Source organism: Bos mutus, chromosome 6 (assembly GCF_027580195.1).
Source record: "Bos mutus isolate GX-2022 chromosome 6, NWIPB_WYAK_1.1, whole genome shotgun sequence".
Classification (NCBI taxonomy): domain Eukaryota; kingdom Metazoa; phylum Chordata; class Mammalia; order Artiodactyla; family Bovidae; genus Bos; species Bos mutus.
Genome location: NC_091622.1, coordinates 19,934,795 through 19,951,461, shown reverse-complemented (window position 1 = coordinate 19,951,461; position 16,667 = coordinate 19,934,795). Strand labels below are relative to the sequence as shown.

General features: G+C 36.3%; 1 protein-coding gene across 3 annotated transcripts in view; it reads left to right on the top strand.

Moving 5' to 3' along the window:
- The window catches only part of TET2 (tet methylcytosine dioxygenase 2), a 143,419-nt gene that overhangs the window by 101,651 nt on the left and 25,101 nt on the right, over nucleotides 1-16,667 (top strand). For all 3 annotated transcript variants that reach the window (XM_070372062.1, XM_070372061.1, XM_070372063.1), the window contains 3 exons: nucleotides 1,498-1,588; nucleotides 2,978-3,071; nucleotides 3,673-3,881. In XM_070372062.1, coding sequence (XP_070228163.1) covers nucleotides 1,498-1,588; nucleotides 2,978-3,071; nucleotides 3,673-3,881 — 394 coding nt within the window. The remainder of the gene's footprint in view (nucleotides 1-1,497; nucleotides 1,589-2,977; nucleotides 3,072-3,672; nucleotides 3,882-16,667) is intronic.

Sequence of the window (16,667 nt, the reverse complement as noted above, 5' to 3'; positions counted from 1 at the left end):
TGTGAAGGCTCATAAAAACCTGAAGCTTACATTTCTTGTCTTTAAATTACAGATGCTTGTGCTGTGCAAGAGAGAACTTCATTTACACTCAAATTAAAAAAAAAAAAAAATTAAAATGATTGTGCATGCTCATTTGTCCCTACCTTCAAACCCTTTAAAATATAAAGGTATCTGTTTTAGACTAATCAATTTATTTGACTCTTTGTGTATCAACTCCTGGCGAGATACCCAAGCTGTAAAATCATCTCATTAAAATGGCAAAGTAACTGCCATATGCAAATTGATGTAGGAGCTTTTAATATTTTTTTTTAATTCAAGGTTGAATATATTAGTAGTCTTACAAGGTTAACTTCCAGTTAAGGGGGAAATGATCATCCTTCTGCCTCAGTGAGTTGGGGGAAATTATAATGCTGAAGTTCTAAATACTCATAAAGTTGCCCTTTCTCTGTGTATTCATTTAAAACATTGTGTGATTTATATTTATTTTGATAATATTTTCTCTTTAAAATTTCATCTATTTGATAGAAAATATGGTATTTCCCTTTTTTTTTTTTTTTTAAAAAAAGCTTCTTTTTGTTAAAATTCAAGATGCGTGATAGGTCCGTTGTTGGATACAGTAGAAGACATTTGTAAAAACCAGTGTTAAACTACTGTGGCTAATAGTCCACCCACTCCATGTTATCCTTCTCACAATGGGACACCCCACATTTGATAGGAGGATGGAGGGAGGACCATACTGCCCCTTGGCGTGTGGTTAATATTATTGCCTCATGGGGCTAACGTGCCACACATGTCATAGACAGCATTAGGTAAGTTATCCTCATCTCCACACCCCGCTCCTGTCACACTAACCCTTTTTTCCCTCACTTGTCATCTTTGATGGTATGCAAGAGCCTCTTCCTTTTATCTGACCCTCTCTTCAAGTTTTCTCTCATCATAAGTTGTTCTAAAGTACATACCAACATGGATCTGGATTCAGTGTTCTTATTTTCAAAACAGAGTGATTGAATGTTGTGGGGAAAGAAGAGGAGAAAAAGGTTTCTTGACAATAAACTGAACAAGATCCTGGGGGTGAGATAGGACAGGAGATTTTAATTTTAATCTTTTAACATACAAATAGCAGGCAGGCTTCTAGTAAGCTGTAATTTTTTTGTTCAGTTTAAAAAATTGGATTGTAGTTGATATTACATATAATATATTCTAATTCCCTCACTGTTTTCTTTGTTTAGTTCCACTTACTTGGTTTAAAATAGCTCCTTATCCCATATCTGAAATGTATTTAATATATTTTTATCCGACAGGCAGAATGTACATATACTTAATTATTTGGCACATTTTTTAATAGATTAGTCCATCAATTCATTTTAAAGGAAAAAAAAATGTTTAAAGTCACATTTAGGGCCCTTACTGTACAGTTGGGGGATAAGCTTTGTGGATGTAGCCTTTATATTTAGTATAATTGAGGTCTAAAATAATAATCTTCTATTATCTCAACAGAGCAAATTATTGAAAAAGATGAAGGTCCTTTTTATACCCATCTAGGAGCAGGTCCTAATGTGGCAGCTATTAGAGAAATCATGGAAGAAAGGTAATTAACACAAAGGCACAGGGCAGATGAACGGTTATCCTTTTGTATATGTCAGAATTTTTCCAGCTTTCACATACAAAGCAGTAAACAATTGTAAACTGAGTAATTATTAGTAGGCTTAGCTATTCCAGGGTTGCCAACGCTACACACTGTGCTATTCACCAGAGAGTCACAATATTTGACAGGACTAATAGTCTGCAAGCTGGCACAGGCTGCCCACTTTGAGATGGATGCCAGAAAACCCAGGCATGGACAAGAACCAGCCAGCCAGCCAGCCTGCCAGGCATAAGGGTGCTGGCGCGGGCTGCACAGAGAGGCCCCGCTCTGGTTTTCCCACTTGATGATAAACTGTCAGAAAGAGGGGAAAGGTGGTATAAGAAAGGAACCATTGAGTTCAGTTCACCTCGAGTTGTAAACGAGTAGCGATCTCTAAGGAAGTTGTCCACTGGTATGAGCAGAGAGCAAGGATGATGTACTGAACAGAAATAGAACAGATTCTATTTATAGCTACATTTATGTTTAACTGTTAGTCATGAGTATGCAAGTATTCACCTGAGTCTACGTGGTTACTCCTGCATGTAGAAGACTGAGATAATCAGCGGGGAGAGAGACGTTCATATAGGTGTCAACAGCGCTGAGCTGCTGTTATGCTGGGGTGCCTTTTCTTAAGAGGTAGGCAGTTTTATCATTAAAATACATTAGGAAGCATTCTGGGCAGCAAGGATATATTCTGTATCATTGTTGCCCCAATTCTAAATTATTTATTTCTAAATTAGCATATAGAAATTCACTAAATAATCATCTCGTAGCCTGGCAAAAATTGTGAATTTTCTTAAGTGCCCTTTTTTATTAGCAAGTAGTAAGTAGTGTCTTGGTCATAAAGGAAAGTATAATCTGTTTCTAGAATTATTCCATAGTTTCAAAATTGCCGGATACTAGTTATTTGAAAGCCTTTTAAACTATGTGAGAGAGAGTCTTAGAGGAATAGATTCTAACTAAAATCTATTAAGATTCCCCAAGTTTTAAAATAGTTAAATTCAGCAAAGGACAAATCAAATAGTACATATCTTGGAAGACTAAATTTAACAAACTTGGAAAAGTTTTGTGCTTTGTGAAATTATGTATAAAAATAAGCGTCCCCATTATTTTTACCCAACATATAATTTCAAAATAGTTCATTACAATTATCAATATATTTTGCTACTAAAGAGATACAAGGCTTAAGTCTGTTATCCAGTTTCCTTGGCTTAGTTCTGTTTTTAATAAATTATTCATTTCTCAGGATGTGATCATAGAATAAAATTATGCTCAAATGTTCAGTATTTTGGTTGCCTCTTAGATTCATTTGCTAATTTTATGTGTGTGTGTGTTTCTGTGGATTTCTTTAAGGTTTGGACAGAAGGGTAAAGCTATTAGGATTGAAAGAGTCATCTATACTGGTAAAGAAGGCAAAAGTTCTCAGGGATGTCCTATTGCCAAATGGGTAAGTGTGACTTGACAAGGCCTTTGATCCTCAGTCTTGGGCGTTTTGATTCATTCATCTAACCCTGAGAATTGGGTTGCCCAGATCAGTCGTTTATGCCAGTTGAAAGGAATATTGCTTATATTTATCATTGTGTCATCTCTTAAGAAAAAGGCAGTTTAAAACCATGTACAAACTGTACTTAATTGAAAGAACTTAATGGCGAGGAGGAGGTCTGTTCAGGTGCCTACTAGAAGTACAATTCTTCCCAGCGTGTGAGGTCCTTAATCCTTTAAAAACCTGCGGTTAATCTTTATCTTGTCATTTGTGAAGCCCTGGAACTTTAAAGTCTTGCCCGTGTAGCTCTGGCTTTAATGCAGGGAGCACTGCCTGCAGGGTCCTGGGGAGGGGCTGCTGCCTGCATTTGCATGACCCCAGGGTAAGCCCCGGTGTCTAGATGGGCAACAAAAGGCAGGTGGCATGTGCTGATAGATGTCAACCTAATTGTGACCAGATGTGAGAAAATATACAGACATCAATCAATGCTCTTCTCTGCTGCAAGTGACCCTTGTTTTGTTTTGGTTGGGGTGGGGGTGTTGGGGTGGAATGGTGACCCGAACAGGTGGTTCGCAGAAGCTGCAGCGAGGAGAAGCTACTGTGCTTGGTGCGGGAGCGAGCTGGCCACACGTGTGAGGCTGCGGTGATCGTGATTCTCATCCTGGTGTGGGAAGGCATCCCAGTCTCTCTGGCCGACAAGCTGTACTCGGAGCTCACCGAGACGCTAAGGAAGTACGGCATGCTCACCAACCGGCGCTGCGCCCTGAACGAAGAGTAAGTGCCTCCGGGGGCCTCTCCTCCTCCGCTGCTAGAAAAGCCTGACCGTTGGCTTGAGGCTAAAGAGTCGAACTTGCGTTTTCATGTTTATAAAATAGGGCTCAAAATGCCCACTTCACAAACCTGCAATAGGATCTTGTATTTGCTAACATGAATACTTTGAGGAATGTGCACTCACTAATGTTTTGTACCTTTGGACACTGTAGCTATGAGTTAGAAGCAGCTTGATGGAAGTCTGTGTATATCCACAAACTGGACCATACTATAAACTTGAAACTATTTGTGTGTCCGCTCGCTCTTTGTGTGTGCCTGGCCATCATGTTAGTAAGTATTGATACCACTTCTGTGTTGCAGTATTTGAGACAGTAAGCTTGGTAAGAAACTTTAGGGTTTCCAGATCAAGGATTTTACTATATCTGTAGCAGACAAAAATACAAGGCTTATAGAGGTCCTGTAGGAACAAACTGGTTTTGACTTCATTGCAATCTAGTTCATTACTCCCACTGTAATAATCAAAATTGCCTCTATTTTTACTGCTGCTAAATAATCAACACATTAGCTATGGATGGGCATTATTTTCTAGGAATATAAAATTTTGAAATAGGAAAACAAGGGTATACAGTTAAATATATGTAATGCAACCAAGAATTTATGGTTTGTGTTTTTTTATTTTTTAATCTACTTGCAGGAAATTTAAATCTTCACTTTGAGAAAGTGTACTTTTTAATATTCCTTCTGCTATGGTATTCTTGTATATCATTAAAAAAAAATACAGGAAAATTCACAGTGCTGCACTGAAATCCTATGTAACTATTTTAGTCACAGTTTAATTTTGCACTTCTTCTTTTAGTCTCCTTTCTCCTGTGTCCACCAAATTACAAAATAGTTTACTGAGCTTATGGAAGTATTGTCTGTTCATTGCAATAACCCACTGCTAACCAAATTTGTAATTTCATTGACTATTACTCTAACTGGTATGGTTTAAGTATATGTTAACATAGGTTCTCCTCCTGGGACATTGGGGGCAGGTAGAGAGGGTTCTAAATCAACTATAAATAATGTATCAAAGTTACTGTTTCAATATGAAAATGTGGCTTGGTTTTCTATGATAGTTATGATCCAAAAATTTCATGGTGTGTACCTTATGGCCATAAACGCACTTTCACAAATAATAGATTGGAGGATCCAAGTTGTTGATTCATAAGACATGACTCAAACTTATGGTTGACTGCTTTGAAGTGAAGTGAAACTCACTCAGTCGTGTCCAACTCTTTGGGACCACATGTCCATGAAATTCTCCAGGCCAGAGAGAATTGGAGACACAATGGTATTTATAGGAATCAAAGAAAACAACAACTGGAACGGGTTGCCTCACTTCTCCAGGGGATCTTCCCAACATAGGGATCGAACCTAGGTCTCCCACATTGCAGGCGAGTTCTTTACCAGTTGAGCCACAAGGGAAGCCCAAGAATACTAGAGTATATCCCTTCTCCAGTAGATCTTCCCAACCCAGGAATCAAACCGGGGTCTCCTGCATTGCTTTGCTGCTGCTGCTGCTGCTAAGTCACATCAGTCGTGTCTGACTCTGTGTGACCCCAGAAACGGCAGCCCACCAGGCTCCCCCGTCCCTGGGATTCTCCAGGCAAGAACACTGGAGTGGGTTGCCATTTCCTTCTCCAATGCATGAAAGTGAAAAGTGAAAGTGAAGTCGCTCAGTCATGCCTGACTCTTAGCGACCGCATGGACTGCAGCCTACCAGGCTCCTCTATCCATGGAATTTTCCAGGCAAGAGTACTGGAGTGGGGTGCCATTGCATTGCTTTAGGTGTAAAGTAATATTCTATTTATCCTAACATCTCATGTTTCATCTTTAAAAAAAAATTTAGGTGCCTTTAATCAGAAAGAAAATGAACATTAAGACATCTCGAGCTGGTGTTGGTGGTCACATTTTTCTCAGGAATTCAGAGACACTGCCTTGTGTTTGTAAAGCAGACCTCCTCTTAGACTTGGTGGCTGGAACTTCTAAACCACCAGAGCTTGTGAAAATGACAGTTCTGTATACATTTCTTAAAGTTTCTTGCAAACTATATTTCACATCCTTTGAAATTGATTTAATTGGTATAATATCTGTTATTTTTCCCATGAAGGCTTTTCTTTGATTCCTATAAATGCCATTGTGTCTGAAACAGAATTTATTTCTATATGTCAGATTTTATGTTAAAACTTTGCTAAATTACATTATTTGAAAATGACAAATGTTGATGGGGCTGGGATCTAAGAAAACATTGTAATTTATTTCACTGGTCTAAATAGGAGGCGAGTCAAAAAGTATTAAAAGATGTGCTGCAAATATTAAGACATTTTAAAGGCCAGTCTGTATACTTTCACTTAACTTGGTCTGGAATTTCAAAGTAAAGATGAGGAGTTATTTAGATGGTATTTTGGCTTTGGGCTACTCACAGCAGTCCCCCCAAAAAAACAAAAAATATACTTGAAGTACATGATTCAAATAGACACTTAACCAATGGCATACCATGTATCACTCAGATACAGCTTATGAAGTTTCTCCTACCCTATAAAATAAATTTTATTTCATATCTGGCAAAAGTTAAAATTATTATTATTATTTGCCAAGTATGAAGAATATTTATTTTCTTGGTATGAGATTTTATTTTTATTGCAGCTTGTTTATTGTTTCTCTATCCTTAGGCCTTGAAAAACTCCTGGTAACAGGGTCAGAGGGCTTCCCTGGTGGCTCAGCAGGAAAAGAATCTGCCTGCAATGCAGGAGATGTGGGTTTGATCGCTGGGTCGGGAAGATCCCCTGGAGGAGGAAATGGCAACTCACTCCAGTATTCTTGCCTGGAGAATCCTATGGACAGAGGAGCGTGGTAGGCTATAGTCCATGGGGTCACAAAGAGTCAGACACGACTGAAGTAACTAAACAACAATGGAGGATAATCTCAAATTGGGGCTGCTGACTCATTTTAATGTTCAGAGCTGTGTGCCCCTCATCAATGAATTGTTATAAATCCCAGTGCCCGCATGTACCATAACCACCCACTGTGAGTCCAGAAACGAACTCTGAGAGCACTTCCAGTGGGAAAGTCAGAATGAATTTTTACATTTCCTTTGAGCCAAGCCATTTGTTTCCCCTTTAAAGGTTTCCCTTTGACATGTCCATTTTATAAGGACTAAGCCTAAACAGTATTTTTTTGGCAAGTGGGAGTTGTGGGAGTGTTATCTGTCATTATAAGAAAGTCAAAGCCAGAACTGTCTCTGCCATGCTGGGTGATATTAAGCTTTTAAAGAAACTGTATATTATAAAAATTTTCCAGTATACATAAATGGAGAGCACAGGATAATGAATCCCCAGGAACTCATCACACAGCCTCAATATTTATCAACATTTTGCCAATACTATTACATATATCCTCCCCACTGCACTTTCTAACCCCACCCCCGCCACTGTTTTAAAGCAAAACAGATGCATATCATCTCAGCTACATTCACTCTGATGTATAGCGCTAACAGATAAGGATTTATTTTTTTTAACAAAACCTAGTCACAGTGGCATTATCCTTCATGTCAAAATTGAGTGATTCTTTAATATCATTTAATGTTCAGACCACATTTAAAATTCCCTAATTGGATCCTGTTTCCAGTATACACAGAGAGTAAAATCATACTGGGAAAAAGAAAGTCTGTATCTTGCATTGGACTGAGACTTTTCAGTAGGTCCTAGTTCAAGCCTATCGTCTAGCATAATTATTGATAGAACTTCCTTTTATTCTCAAAAGTGTCCCAGTTTGTAAGATAAAGTATATGATTCACAAGCCTCTTGTGAATAGTTTCCCCTGTTTTTAATGAATTTGTTAGACTGTATGATTTTGATTTGCTTTGTAAAATTTCCCACACTCTGGATTTGACTGTGCACACTTGCTTAACTTGTTCCTCTGCCACTAATATCGTCTATACACTGGTAGTTAGAGACTTAAATATGTATGTATGCATGTATATTAGCAAAATGCTTCATAAGTGGTCATGAAATAATCTTACTTCTTTAGACCCATCATGAGGGACATAATATCTGCTTTGTTCCATTTATAGTGATATTATCAGTGTTCAGTTCAGAAGTTATTAGCTTGATCCACCCATCATAAAGTTTCCTAGAAAACTTTTATTTAACAGCTTAGCAGATCCATCAGCGATTATTACTTGTTTCTATCAGTTTGCAAATTGAAAGGTTTCTTATTTTTTAATGTTGTACAAATTTATTTGTTGTATACATTTATTTTGCTAGTTTTCTATTCTTGCCTAAGTTTGAATAGCTGATCTAGTTTTTAGCTTAGATTTCTTTTCTAAATTTCTAAAAGAAATTTAGCTTAAATTTCTTTTCTTTTTTACAGTTAGAAGTCCAAAGAGGTTGAAACATTTTAAAAAATCTTGCATAGGCAAATATTTTTACTACAATTTCTCTGATTTGTTATTTAACAATTAGCCAAATTCTGAGTCATGTTGAAATGAGGCTACAATGTGAAAATTCTAACCATAATTGAAAGGCCTCTGTCGAAAGAAATGTGCCTTAACCACTTCATGTAGGAAATCACCTTGAAGTCACTTTGTTATGTAGTGATTTTTTTAAATTTAGATATAATTCACACACTATAAAATTCACCCTTTTAGTATACAATACAGTGCATTCGTATATTCATGAAGTTGTGCAACATTTTCATCACTCCCAAATATAAACCTCATAGCCATTAGTCAGTCACTTTCCATTCTTCTCTCCCCTAAATGACAACTACTAATCAACTTTCTGTCTCTATAAGTTTGCCTCCTCTGGGCATTTCATATTAATAGAATCATACAATATTTAACCTGTCTGGCCTTTTCCACTTAGCATAATGTGTGTTCTTTAAATTTTTAAAAAAAATTTTAGTATAGTTGGTTTCCAACGTTGTCTTAGTTTCAGGTATACAGCATAGTGATTTAATTCTACATATATTCATTCTTTTTCAGATTCTTCTCCCATATAGATTATTGCAGGATACTGAGTAAAGTTTCCTGTGCTTTGCTGGTTTTCTGTATATAGTAGTGTGTGTATGTTAATCCCAAGCTCCTTGTTTTGTAAATCACTTTTTAAAAAGCAGATTCCACATGGACTGCTATCATGTGATATTTGGCTTTCTCTGACTTACTTCACTTAGTATGATAATCTCTAGGTCCATCCATGTTGCTGCAAATGGCATTATTTCATTCTTTTCTATAACCAAGTAATACTCCATTGTGTGAGTGTGTGTGTGTATATATATATCACATTCATTCTTCTGTCGATGGACATTTAGGTTGCTTCCATGTTTTGGCTATTGTAAATAGTGTTGCAGTAAACATAGAGTTGACTCATTGGAAAAGACTCTGATGCTGGGAGGGATTGGGGGCAGGAGGAGAAGGGGACAACAGAGGATGAGATGGCTGGATGGCATCACTGACTCGATGGACATGAGTCTGAGTGAACTCCGGGAGTTGGTGATGGACAGGGAGGCCTGGTGTGCTGCGATTTGTGGGGTCGCAAAGAGTCGGACATGACTGAGCGACTGATCTGATCTGATCTGAAACATCGGGGTGCATATATCTTTTCAAATTCTAGTTTTCTCCAGATATATGCCCAGGAATAGGATTGTTGGATCAAAAGCCTTTGACTGTGTGGATCACAATAAACTGGAAAATTCTGAAAGAGACGGGAATACTAGACCACCTGACCTGCCTCTTGAGAAATCTGTGTGCAGGTCAGGAAGCAACAGTTAGAACTGGACATGGAACAACAGACTGGTTCCAAATAGGAAAAGGAGTATGTCAAGGCTGTATATTGTCACCCTGCTTATTTAACTTATATGCAGAGTACATCATGAGAAATGCTGGGCTGAAAGAAACACAAGGTGGAATCAAGATTGCCGGGAGAAATATCAACAACCTCAGATATGCAGATGACACCATCCTTATGGCAGAAAGTGAAGAGGAACCAAAAAAAACCTCTTGATGAAAGTGAAAGAGGAGAGTGAAAAAGTTGGCTTAAATCTCAACATTCAGAAAACAAAGATCATGACATCTGGTCCCATCACTTCATGGGAAATAGATGGGGAAACAATGGAAACAGTGTCAGACTTTATTTTTGGGGGCTCCAAAATCACTGCAGATGGTGATTGCAGCCATGAAATTAAAAGACACTTACTCCTTGGAAGGAAAGTTATGACCAACCTAGATAGCATATTCAAAAGCAGAGACATTACTTTGCCAACAAAGGTCCGTCTAGTCAAGGCTATGGTTTTTCCAGTGGTCATGTATGGATGTGAGAGTTGGACTGTGAAGAAGGCTGAGTGCTGAAGAATTGATGCTTTTGAACTGTGGTGTTGGAGAAGACTCTTGAGAGTCCCTTGGACTGCAAGGAGATCCAACCAATCCATTCTAAAGGAGATCAGTCCTGGGTGTTCATTGGAAGGACTGATGCTGAAGCTGAAACTCCAGTACTTTGGCCACCTCATGCAAAGAGTTGACTCATTGGAAAAGACTCTGATGCTGGGAGGGATTGGGGGCAGGAGGAGAAGGGGACGACAGAAGATGAGATGGCTGGATGGCATCACCAACTCGATTGACATGAGTTTGAGTGAACTCCAGGAGTTGGTGATGGACAGGGAGGCCTGGCGTGCTGCAATTCATGGGGTCGCAAAGAGTCGGACACGACTGAGCGACTGAACTGAAACTGATGGTAGTTCCATTTTTAGTTTTTTAAGGAACTTCCATACTATTCTCTACAATGGCTGTGCCAATTTACATTTCCCACAAACAGTGTAGAAGCATTCCCTTTTCTCCACACCCTCTCCAGCATTTACTGTTTATAGATTTTTTGATAATGGCCATTCTGACTGGTGTAAGGTTATTGCTCATTGTAGTTTTGACTTGCATTTCTCTAATAATTAGTGATATTAAGCATCTTTTCATGTGCTTTTTGGCCATCTGTATGTCTTCAGAGAAATGTCTATTTAGATCTTCTGCCCATTGTTTTTATTTTATTTTTTGATATATAACTACATGAACTGTTTGTATATTAGAAATTAATCTCTTTTCGGTCACTTTTTTTTGCAAATATTTTCTCCCATTCTGTGGGTTATCTTTCATTTTGTGTATGGTTTCCTTTGCTGTACAGAAGATTTTAAGTTTAATTAGGTCCCATTTGTTTTTTTGTTGTTTTTATTTTCACTAGGGGGTGGATCAAAAAAGGCTATTGCTGCAAAATTTTTGTTAAAGGGCATTCTGCATTTTTCTCTCAGAGTTTTTAGTGTTCAGCTTTATATTTAGGTCTTTAATCCATTTGAAAGTTTATTTTTGTGTATGTTTTTAGAGAGTGTTCTAAGTTAATTCTTGTACATGTAGCTGTCCAGTTTTCCCAGCCCCACTTATTGAAGAAACTGTCTTTTCTGCATTGTATATTCTTGCCTCCTTAGCCGTAGATTAATTTAGCATAGATGCATGGCTTTATTTCTGTTCCATTGATCTGTTAATATATTTCTGTTTTCGTACCAGTACCAAACTGTTTTGATAACTGTGACTTTGTAGAATAGTCTGAAGTCAGGGAGCCTGATTCCTCCAGCTTTATTTTTCTTTCTCAGGATTGCTTTGGCTATTCAGGGTCTTTTGTGTATCCATACAAATTAAAAAATTTTTTGTTTTAGTTCTGTGAAAAATGCCATTGGCAATTTGATAGGGATTGCATTGAATCTGTATATTGCCTTGGGTGGTATAATCATTTTGATGATATTGATTCTTCTAATCCAAGAACATATCTTGGAACATATCTTGGTATATCTTTCCATCTTTGTCATCTTCGATTTCTTTCATCAGTGTCTGATAGTTTTCAGAGTACAGGTCTTTTGCCTCTTTAGGTAGGATTTTATTCCTAGGTATCTTATAATGTTTTAAAGGTTCATCTTTGTCATAACATTAATCAGTGCTTTATTTCTTTTTATGAGTGAATAATATTCCATTGTGTATATATACCACATTTTCTCTATTTATCAGTTCATAGACATTTTGGTTATTTCTACTTTTTGGCTGCTAAAAGTATCTGTGCACATGTTTTTGTATAGACATATATTTTTACTTCTCTTGGGTATATACCTAGGAATGGCATTGATAGTCCTTTGGTAATGCTGTTTAACTTTTTGAGGAACTGCCAGACTGTTTTCCAAAACAGCTGCACCACTTTTCATGCCTAGCAACAAAATATAGAGGTTCTGATGTTTCTGCATTTTAATCAAAACTACTTATTGTCTGCCTTTTTCATTATAACTTTTTCAGTGGATTTAGTGTGTATCTCATGGTTTTGATTTGCATTTCCCTATGAGTAATGATGTTAGTCATTATTTCATTTGCTATTGGCTCTTCCTCTATCTTCTTTGAAGAAATCTTTACTTAAATCTTTGCTCAATTTTTAATTGTTTTGGATACTAGAACTCATCAGATATATGGTTTGCAGATATTTTCTCATTCTGTAGGTTATCTCTTCATTTGATGATATTCTTGAAGCACAGTTTTATTTTTATGAAACCAATTTGTCTTTTTTAATTAATTGCTTGTACTTTTAGTGTCATATCTAAGAAATCATTGCATAATCCAAGGTCTTGAAGATTTACACCAGTGTTTTCTTCCCAGAGTATTATAGTTCTAGCTCTTACATTTGAGTCTTTTGATCACTGTTGAGTTATCATGTGAGATAAGAAGTCAACTTCATTCTTTTGCATGTGACTGTCCAGTTGTCTCAGCACCATTTGTTGAAGAGACTGTGTTTTCCATATTGAACTGTCTTGTCATTCCTGTTGAAAATTAATTGACAAAGATGTATGGGTCATTTCAGGACTTTCCTATTTCATTAATTTACATACCAGTCCTTATGCCAATACTTCATGGCATTAACTGCTGTACTTGTCGTGGTAAGTTTTGAAATTGGGTGTGTAAATCTCTGTTTTCCTTTTATAGGATTGTTTTGGCTATTTTGTGCCCTTTTCAGGTCTATATGAGTTTTAGGATCAACTTATTAATCTCCTGATCTGGGATTTTGACAGAGGTTCTATTGACACGTTAACAATATTATATCTTCCTATTTATTAGACAGTATATCTTTACATTTATTTAGGTTTTTGATTTTTTTTAACGGTGTTTTATAGTTTGCAATGTACTACACTTTTTTTGTCAAATTCCTAAATAATTTATTATTTTTGATGCTATTTAAGTGGAATTATTTTGATTTCATTTTGAATTGTTCATTGCTAGTATACACTTACACGATTGGTTTTTATATATTAACCTTGTATCCTGCAAACTTATTAAACTAGTTGATTAGTATTAATTTTTTTTTAGTGGATTCCTTAGGATTTATACATACAAAAGTCTTGTCATCTACGAATAGAGATAGTTTAATTTCTTCATTGCCAATCTGAGTGTCTTTATTTTTTTTTTTTTTAAATCCTTTTGCATTATTTCCCTGGCTAGAACATATAGTGGATAGTGAACAGAACTGGCAAAAGCAAACATCTATGTCTTATCCCTGATTTTAAGGGGAAAACTTTTAGTTTTTCACTATTTAGTATAATGCTAAATGTAGGGTTTTTGTAAATGTTCTTTGTCAGATTGAGGAAGATTTTTTTCTGTTCTTAGGTTGAACATTTTTATCATAAAAGGATAATGGACTTTTCTCAGATGCTTTTTCTGTATTTCATTTTGTTAATGTAGTATATAATATTGATTTTTTTTGTACATTGGACTAATATTGCATTTCTAGGATAGTTATTACTTGGCTATAGTGTATACTTTTTGTGTATGTTGCTGGATTCTGTTTGCTGGTGTTTTATTGAGGATTTTTTCATCTATATTGATAAGATATTGGTCTATAGTTTTCTTTTGATGTCTTGGTTTTATGGTTTCAGGGTAATACTGGATTCCTAGGATGCATTGGAAAGGGTTCTCTCATATTATTTGGAAGAATTTGTAAAGGATTGGGGCTAGTTCTTTAAATGTAACAGGAAAATCGTGTACTCCTGGGTTTATCCTTGTGGGCAGTTTTTTGATTGTTGATTCAGTCTTTTTGTTATAGATATATTCAGATTTCTAGTTCATCAGTTTCACTAGTTTGTGCTTCCTGGGATTTTTGTCCATTTCATCTATGTTATCTAATTTGTTAATAGATCGTTTGTATAGAATTCCCTTACAATGCTTTTAATAAGGCCATTGGTAATATCCTCTTTTTGTTTTCTAATTTAGTAATTTGGGTCTTCTCTCTTTTTCTTGGTCAGTCTAGCTAGTTTTGTCTACCAAGACCTCAGACAGCTACAGTGTTCAACAACTGCCTCTCACTATTGCCAACAAATACCTCCAGTGGGGAAAAGGCTGTGTATAATAGGTGAGCTCCAGGTCAGCTCAAATAAAGAAAGCCTTGTCAGTGGGGTCTTCTAGAGAGCTACCAAACAGGTAAAATAGGGACATTTCTCCAAGAGGAGGGCTTTGGAGGATATCCAGCCTAATTCTGCCCTCTCCAGTGGTTGCCAGCCTGCTGGTTTTCACCATAAATGTGAACTGCTGGTTTTCAAGGCTGTTGTGGAGTTCTGGGGACAGTGGGAATAGGGCAAGTTAAAACACTGTGTAAAGCTTAACTTATCATAATTTCACTGCTATTGTTGAATAAATGCTTTCTGGACTGCTACAAGCCTTTTGTTAATTTCCATATTTCTGAAAAGTTGACTTTAAAAACCTTTTCCTTATTAGTTGTTTGGTTACCATTAAATGTAGCTTGTAAACAAATGATAGAATAATGCATGGCAAGTATCTCTAGTTGTGAAATTTTCAAAATAGTGAATTGGTACCTTAGTAACCATCCAAAAATGATTAGTTTGTGCTTTCTTTTTGATATCATTATTAACTCATTTGAAAAATAAAAACCTCATGGATTTTAACTTGTGTTCTTTTCAAAGAGAAATGATACTTAGAGATCACAACCGATATATCCAGATGTGCCCATTGCTACAACAATATTGTTACTTTAGGTATTTTCAGTGGGAAGATATAGAAATTTTTTTAGAAAGAGAAATTTTGAACTTTTTAACCCGTGAATTCATACTATTTCCTATTCATAGGATTATAGGATCTTTACTTATGTTTAGACTTCTTTCATTATACACTGAAATTCTTAATTGAAGTTAACAATGATTTCTTCATATCAGAACATACATAAGTAACTTCAAAATAATATCGTTACTACAGATAAGACTGTTGTTGTCCAGTGAGGTCAGGAGAACAATACATAAATGAAAGATGCAACAATCCACTTGTCCACATGTATCCAGAGTAAATGAAATCACTATCTCAAAGAAGTATCTGCTCTCCAATTGCAGCATTGTTTACTATAACCAAGGTGTGGAGACAACCTAAGACTCCATTAATGGATAAATGGATAAAGATGTGGTTTGTGTACACACACAGGAATATTATTCAGCTTTTAAAAAAGGAAGTCCTGTCATTTTTGAAACGTGGATGAACTTGGAGAGTATTATACTGCATGAAATAAGCCATATGGAAAAAGACAAATACTAATGGTATCAATTATCCATGGAGTCAAAAACAAACACATAAAAATCAAATTCATTAAAACAGAGTAGCATAGTGGTTGTGAGAGGCTAGGGCCTGAGGGAAATAGGGAGAGATTGGTAAAGGATATATATAATCATCTTTCATTATAAAATAAGATCTGAGGCTCTAATGTATAACATTGTAAATATGGTTGATAACACCTTATGATATAATTGAAATTTGCTAAAAGGGTCATACTTAAATGTTCTTTGCAAGAAAAAAAAAGATAAATTTGTGAGGGATAGATCTGTTAAGTAACTTGATAGGAGAATCCTTTCATAATATATGCTTATATCAAATCATCACATTGTATACTTTAAATATTTACAATTTTATTTTCAATTATACCTCAGTACAGCTAGGAAAAAAATACCTATTAAATATAGTTTTCCTTGTGGCTTGTTTTATCTTGTTTTAAATTTTTGATTTCTTTGGTTGCCTGTATATTCCCCTTAGGATATAACTGACTTGGTCTGTAAAGTCACAGTACTGTATTTTAGCCAAAAACTAGAAAGCACTCAAAGGCCCATCTGTGTTGGAAAGGTTCATTTGTGGCATATTTATACAATTGAAAACTGTATGCATGTAAATATAGTAAAACTACATGTAACAATGCAGTTGCAACATCCAAAAAATGTTGAAGAAAAGATACAAATAAGCTTATACTAAATAATTGCATGTACCTGTGTATGTTATGTATGTATATATGTGTATAATATACATATACACATTACTGCTTATTTTTATACTACAGTATAAAATATATAGCACACTACATGTAGTGTCATTTCAGTTCAGTCACTCAGTTGTGTCTGACTCTTTGTGACTCCATGGGCTGCAGCACTCCAGGCTTTCCTGTCCATCACCAACTCCCAGAGCTTACTCAAAGTCATGTCCATCGAGTCAGTGATGCCATCCAACCATCTCATCCTCTGTCATCCCCTTCTCCTCCAGCCTTCAATCTTTCCCAGCATCAGGGTCTTTTCAAATGAGTCAGCTCTTTGAATCAGGTGGCCCAAAGTGTTGGAGTTTCAGCTTCAGCATCAGTCCTTCCAATGAATATTCAGGACTGATTTCCTTTAGGATGAACTGATTGACTCTCCTTGCAG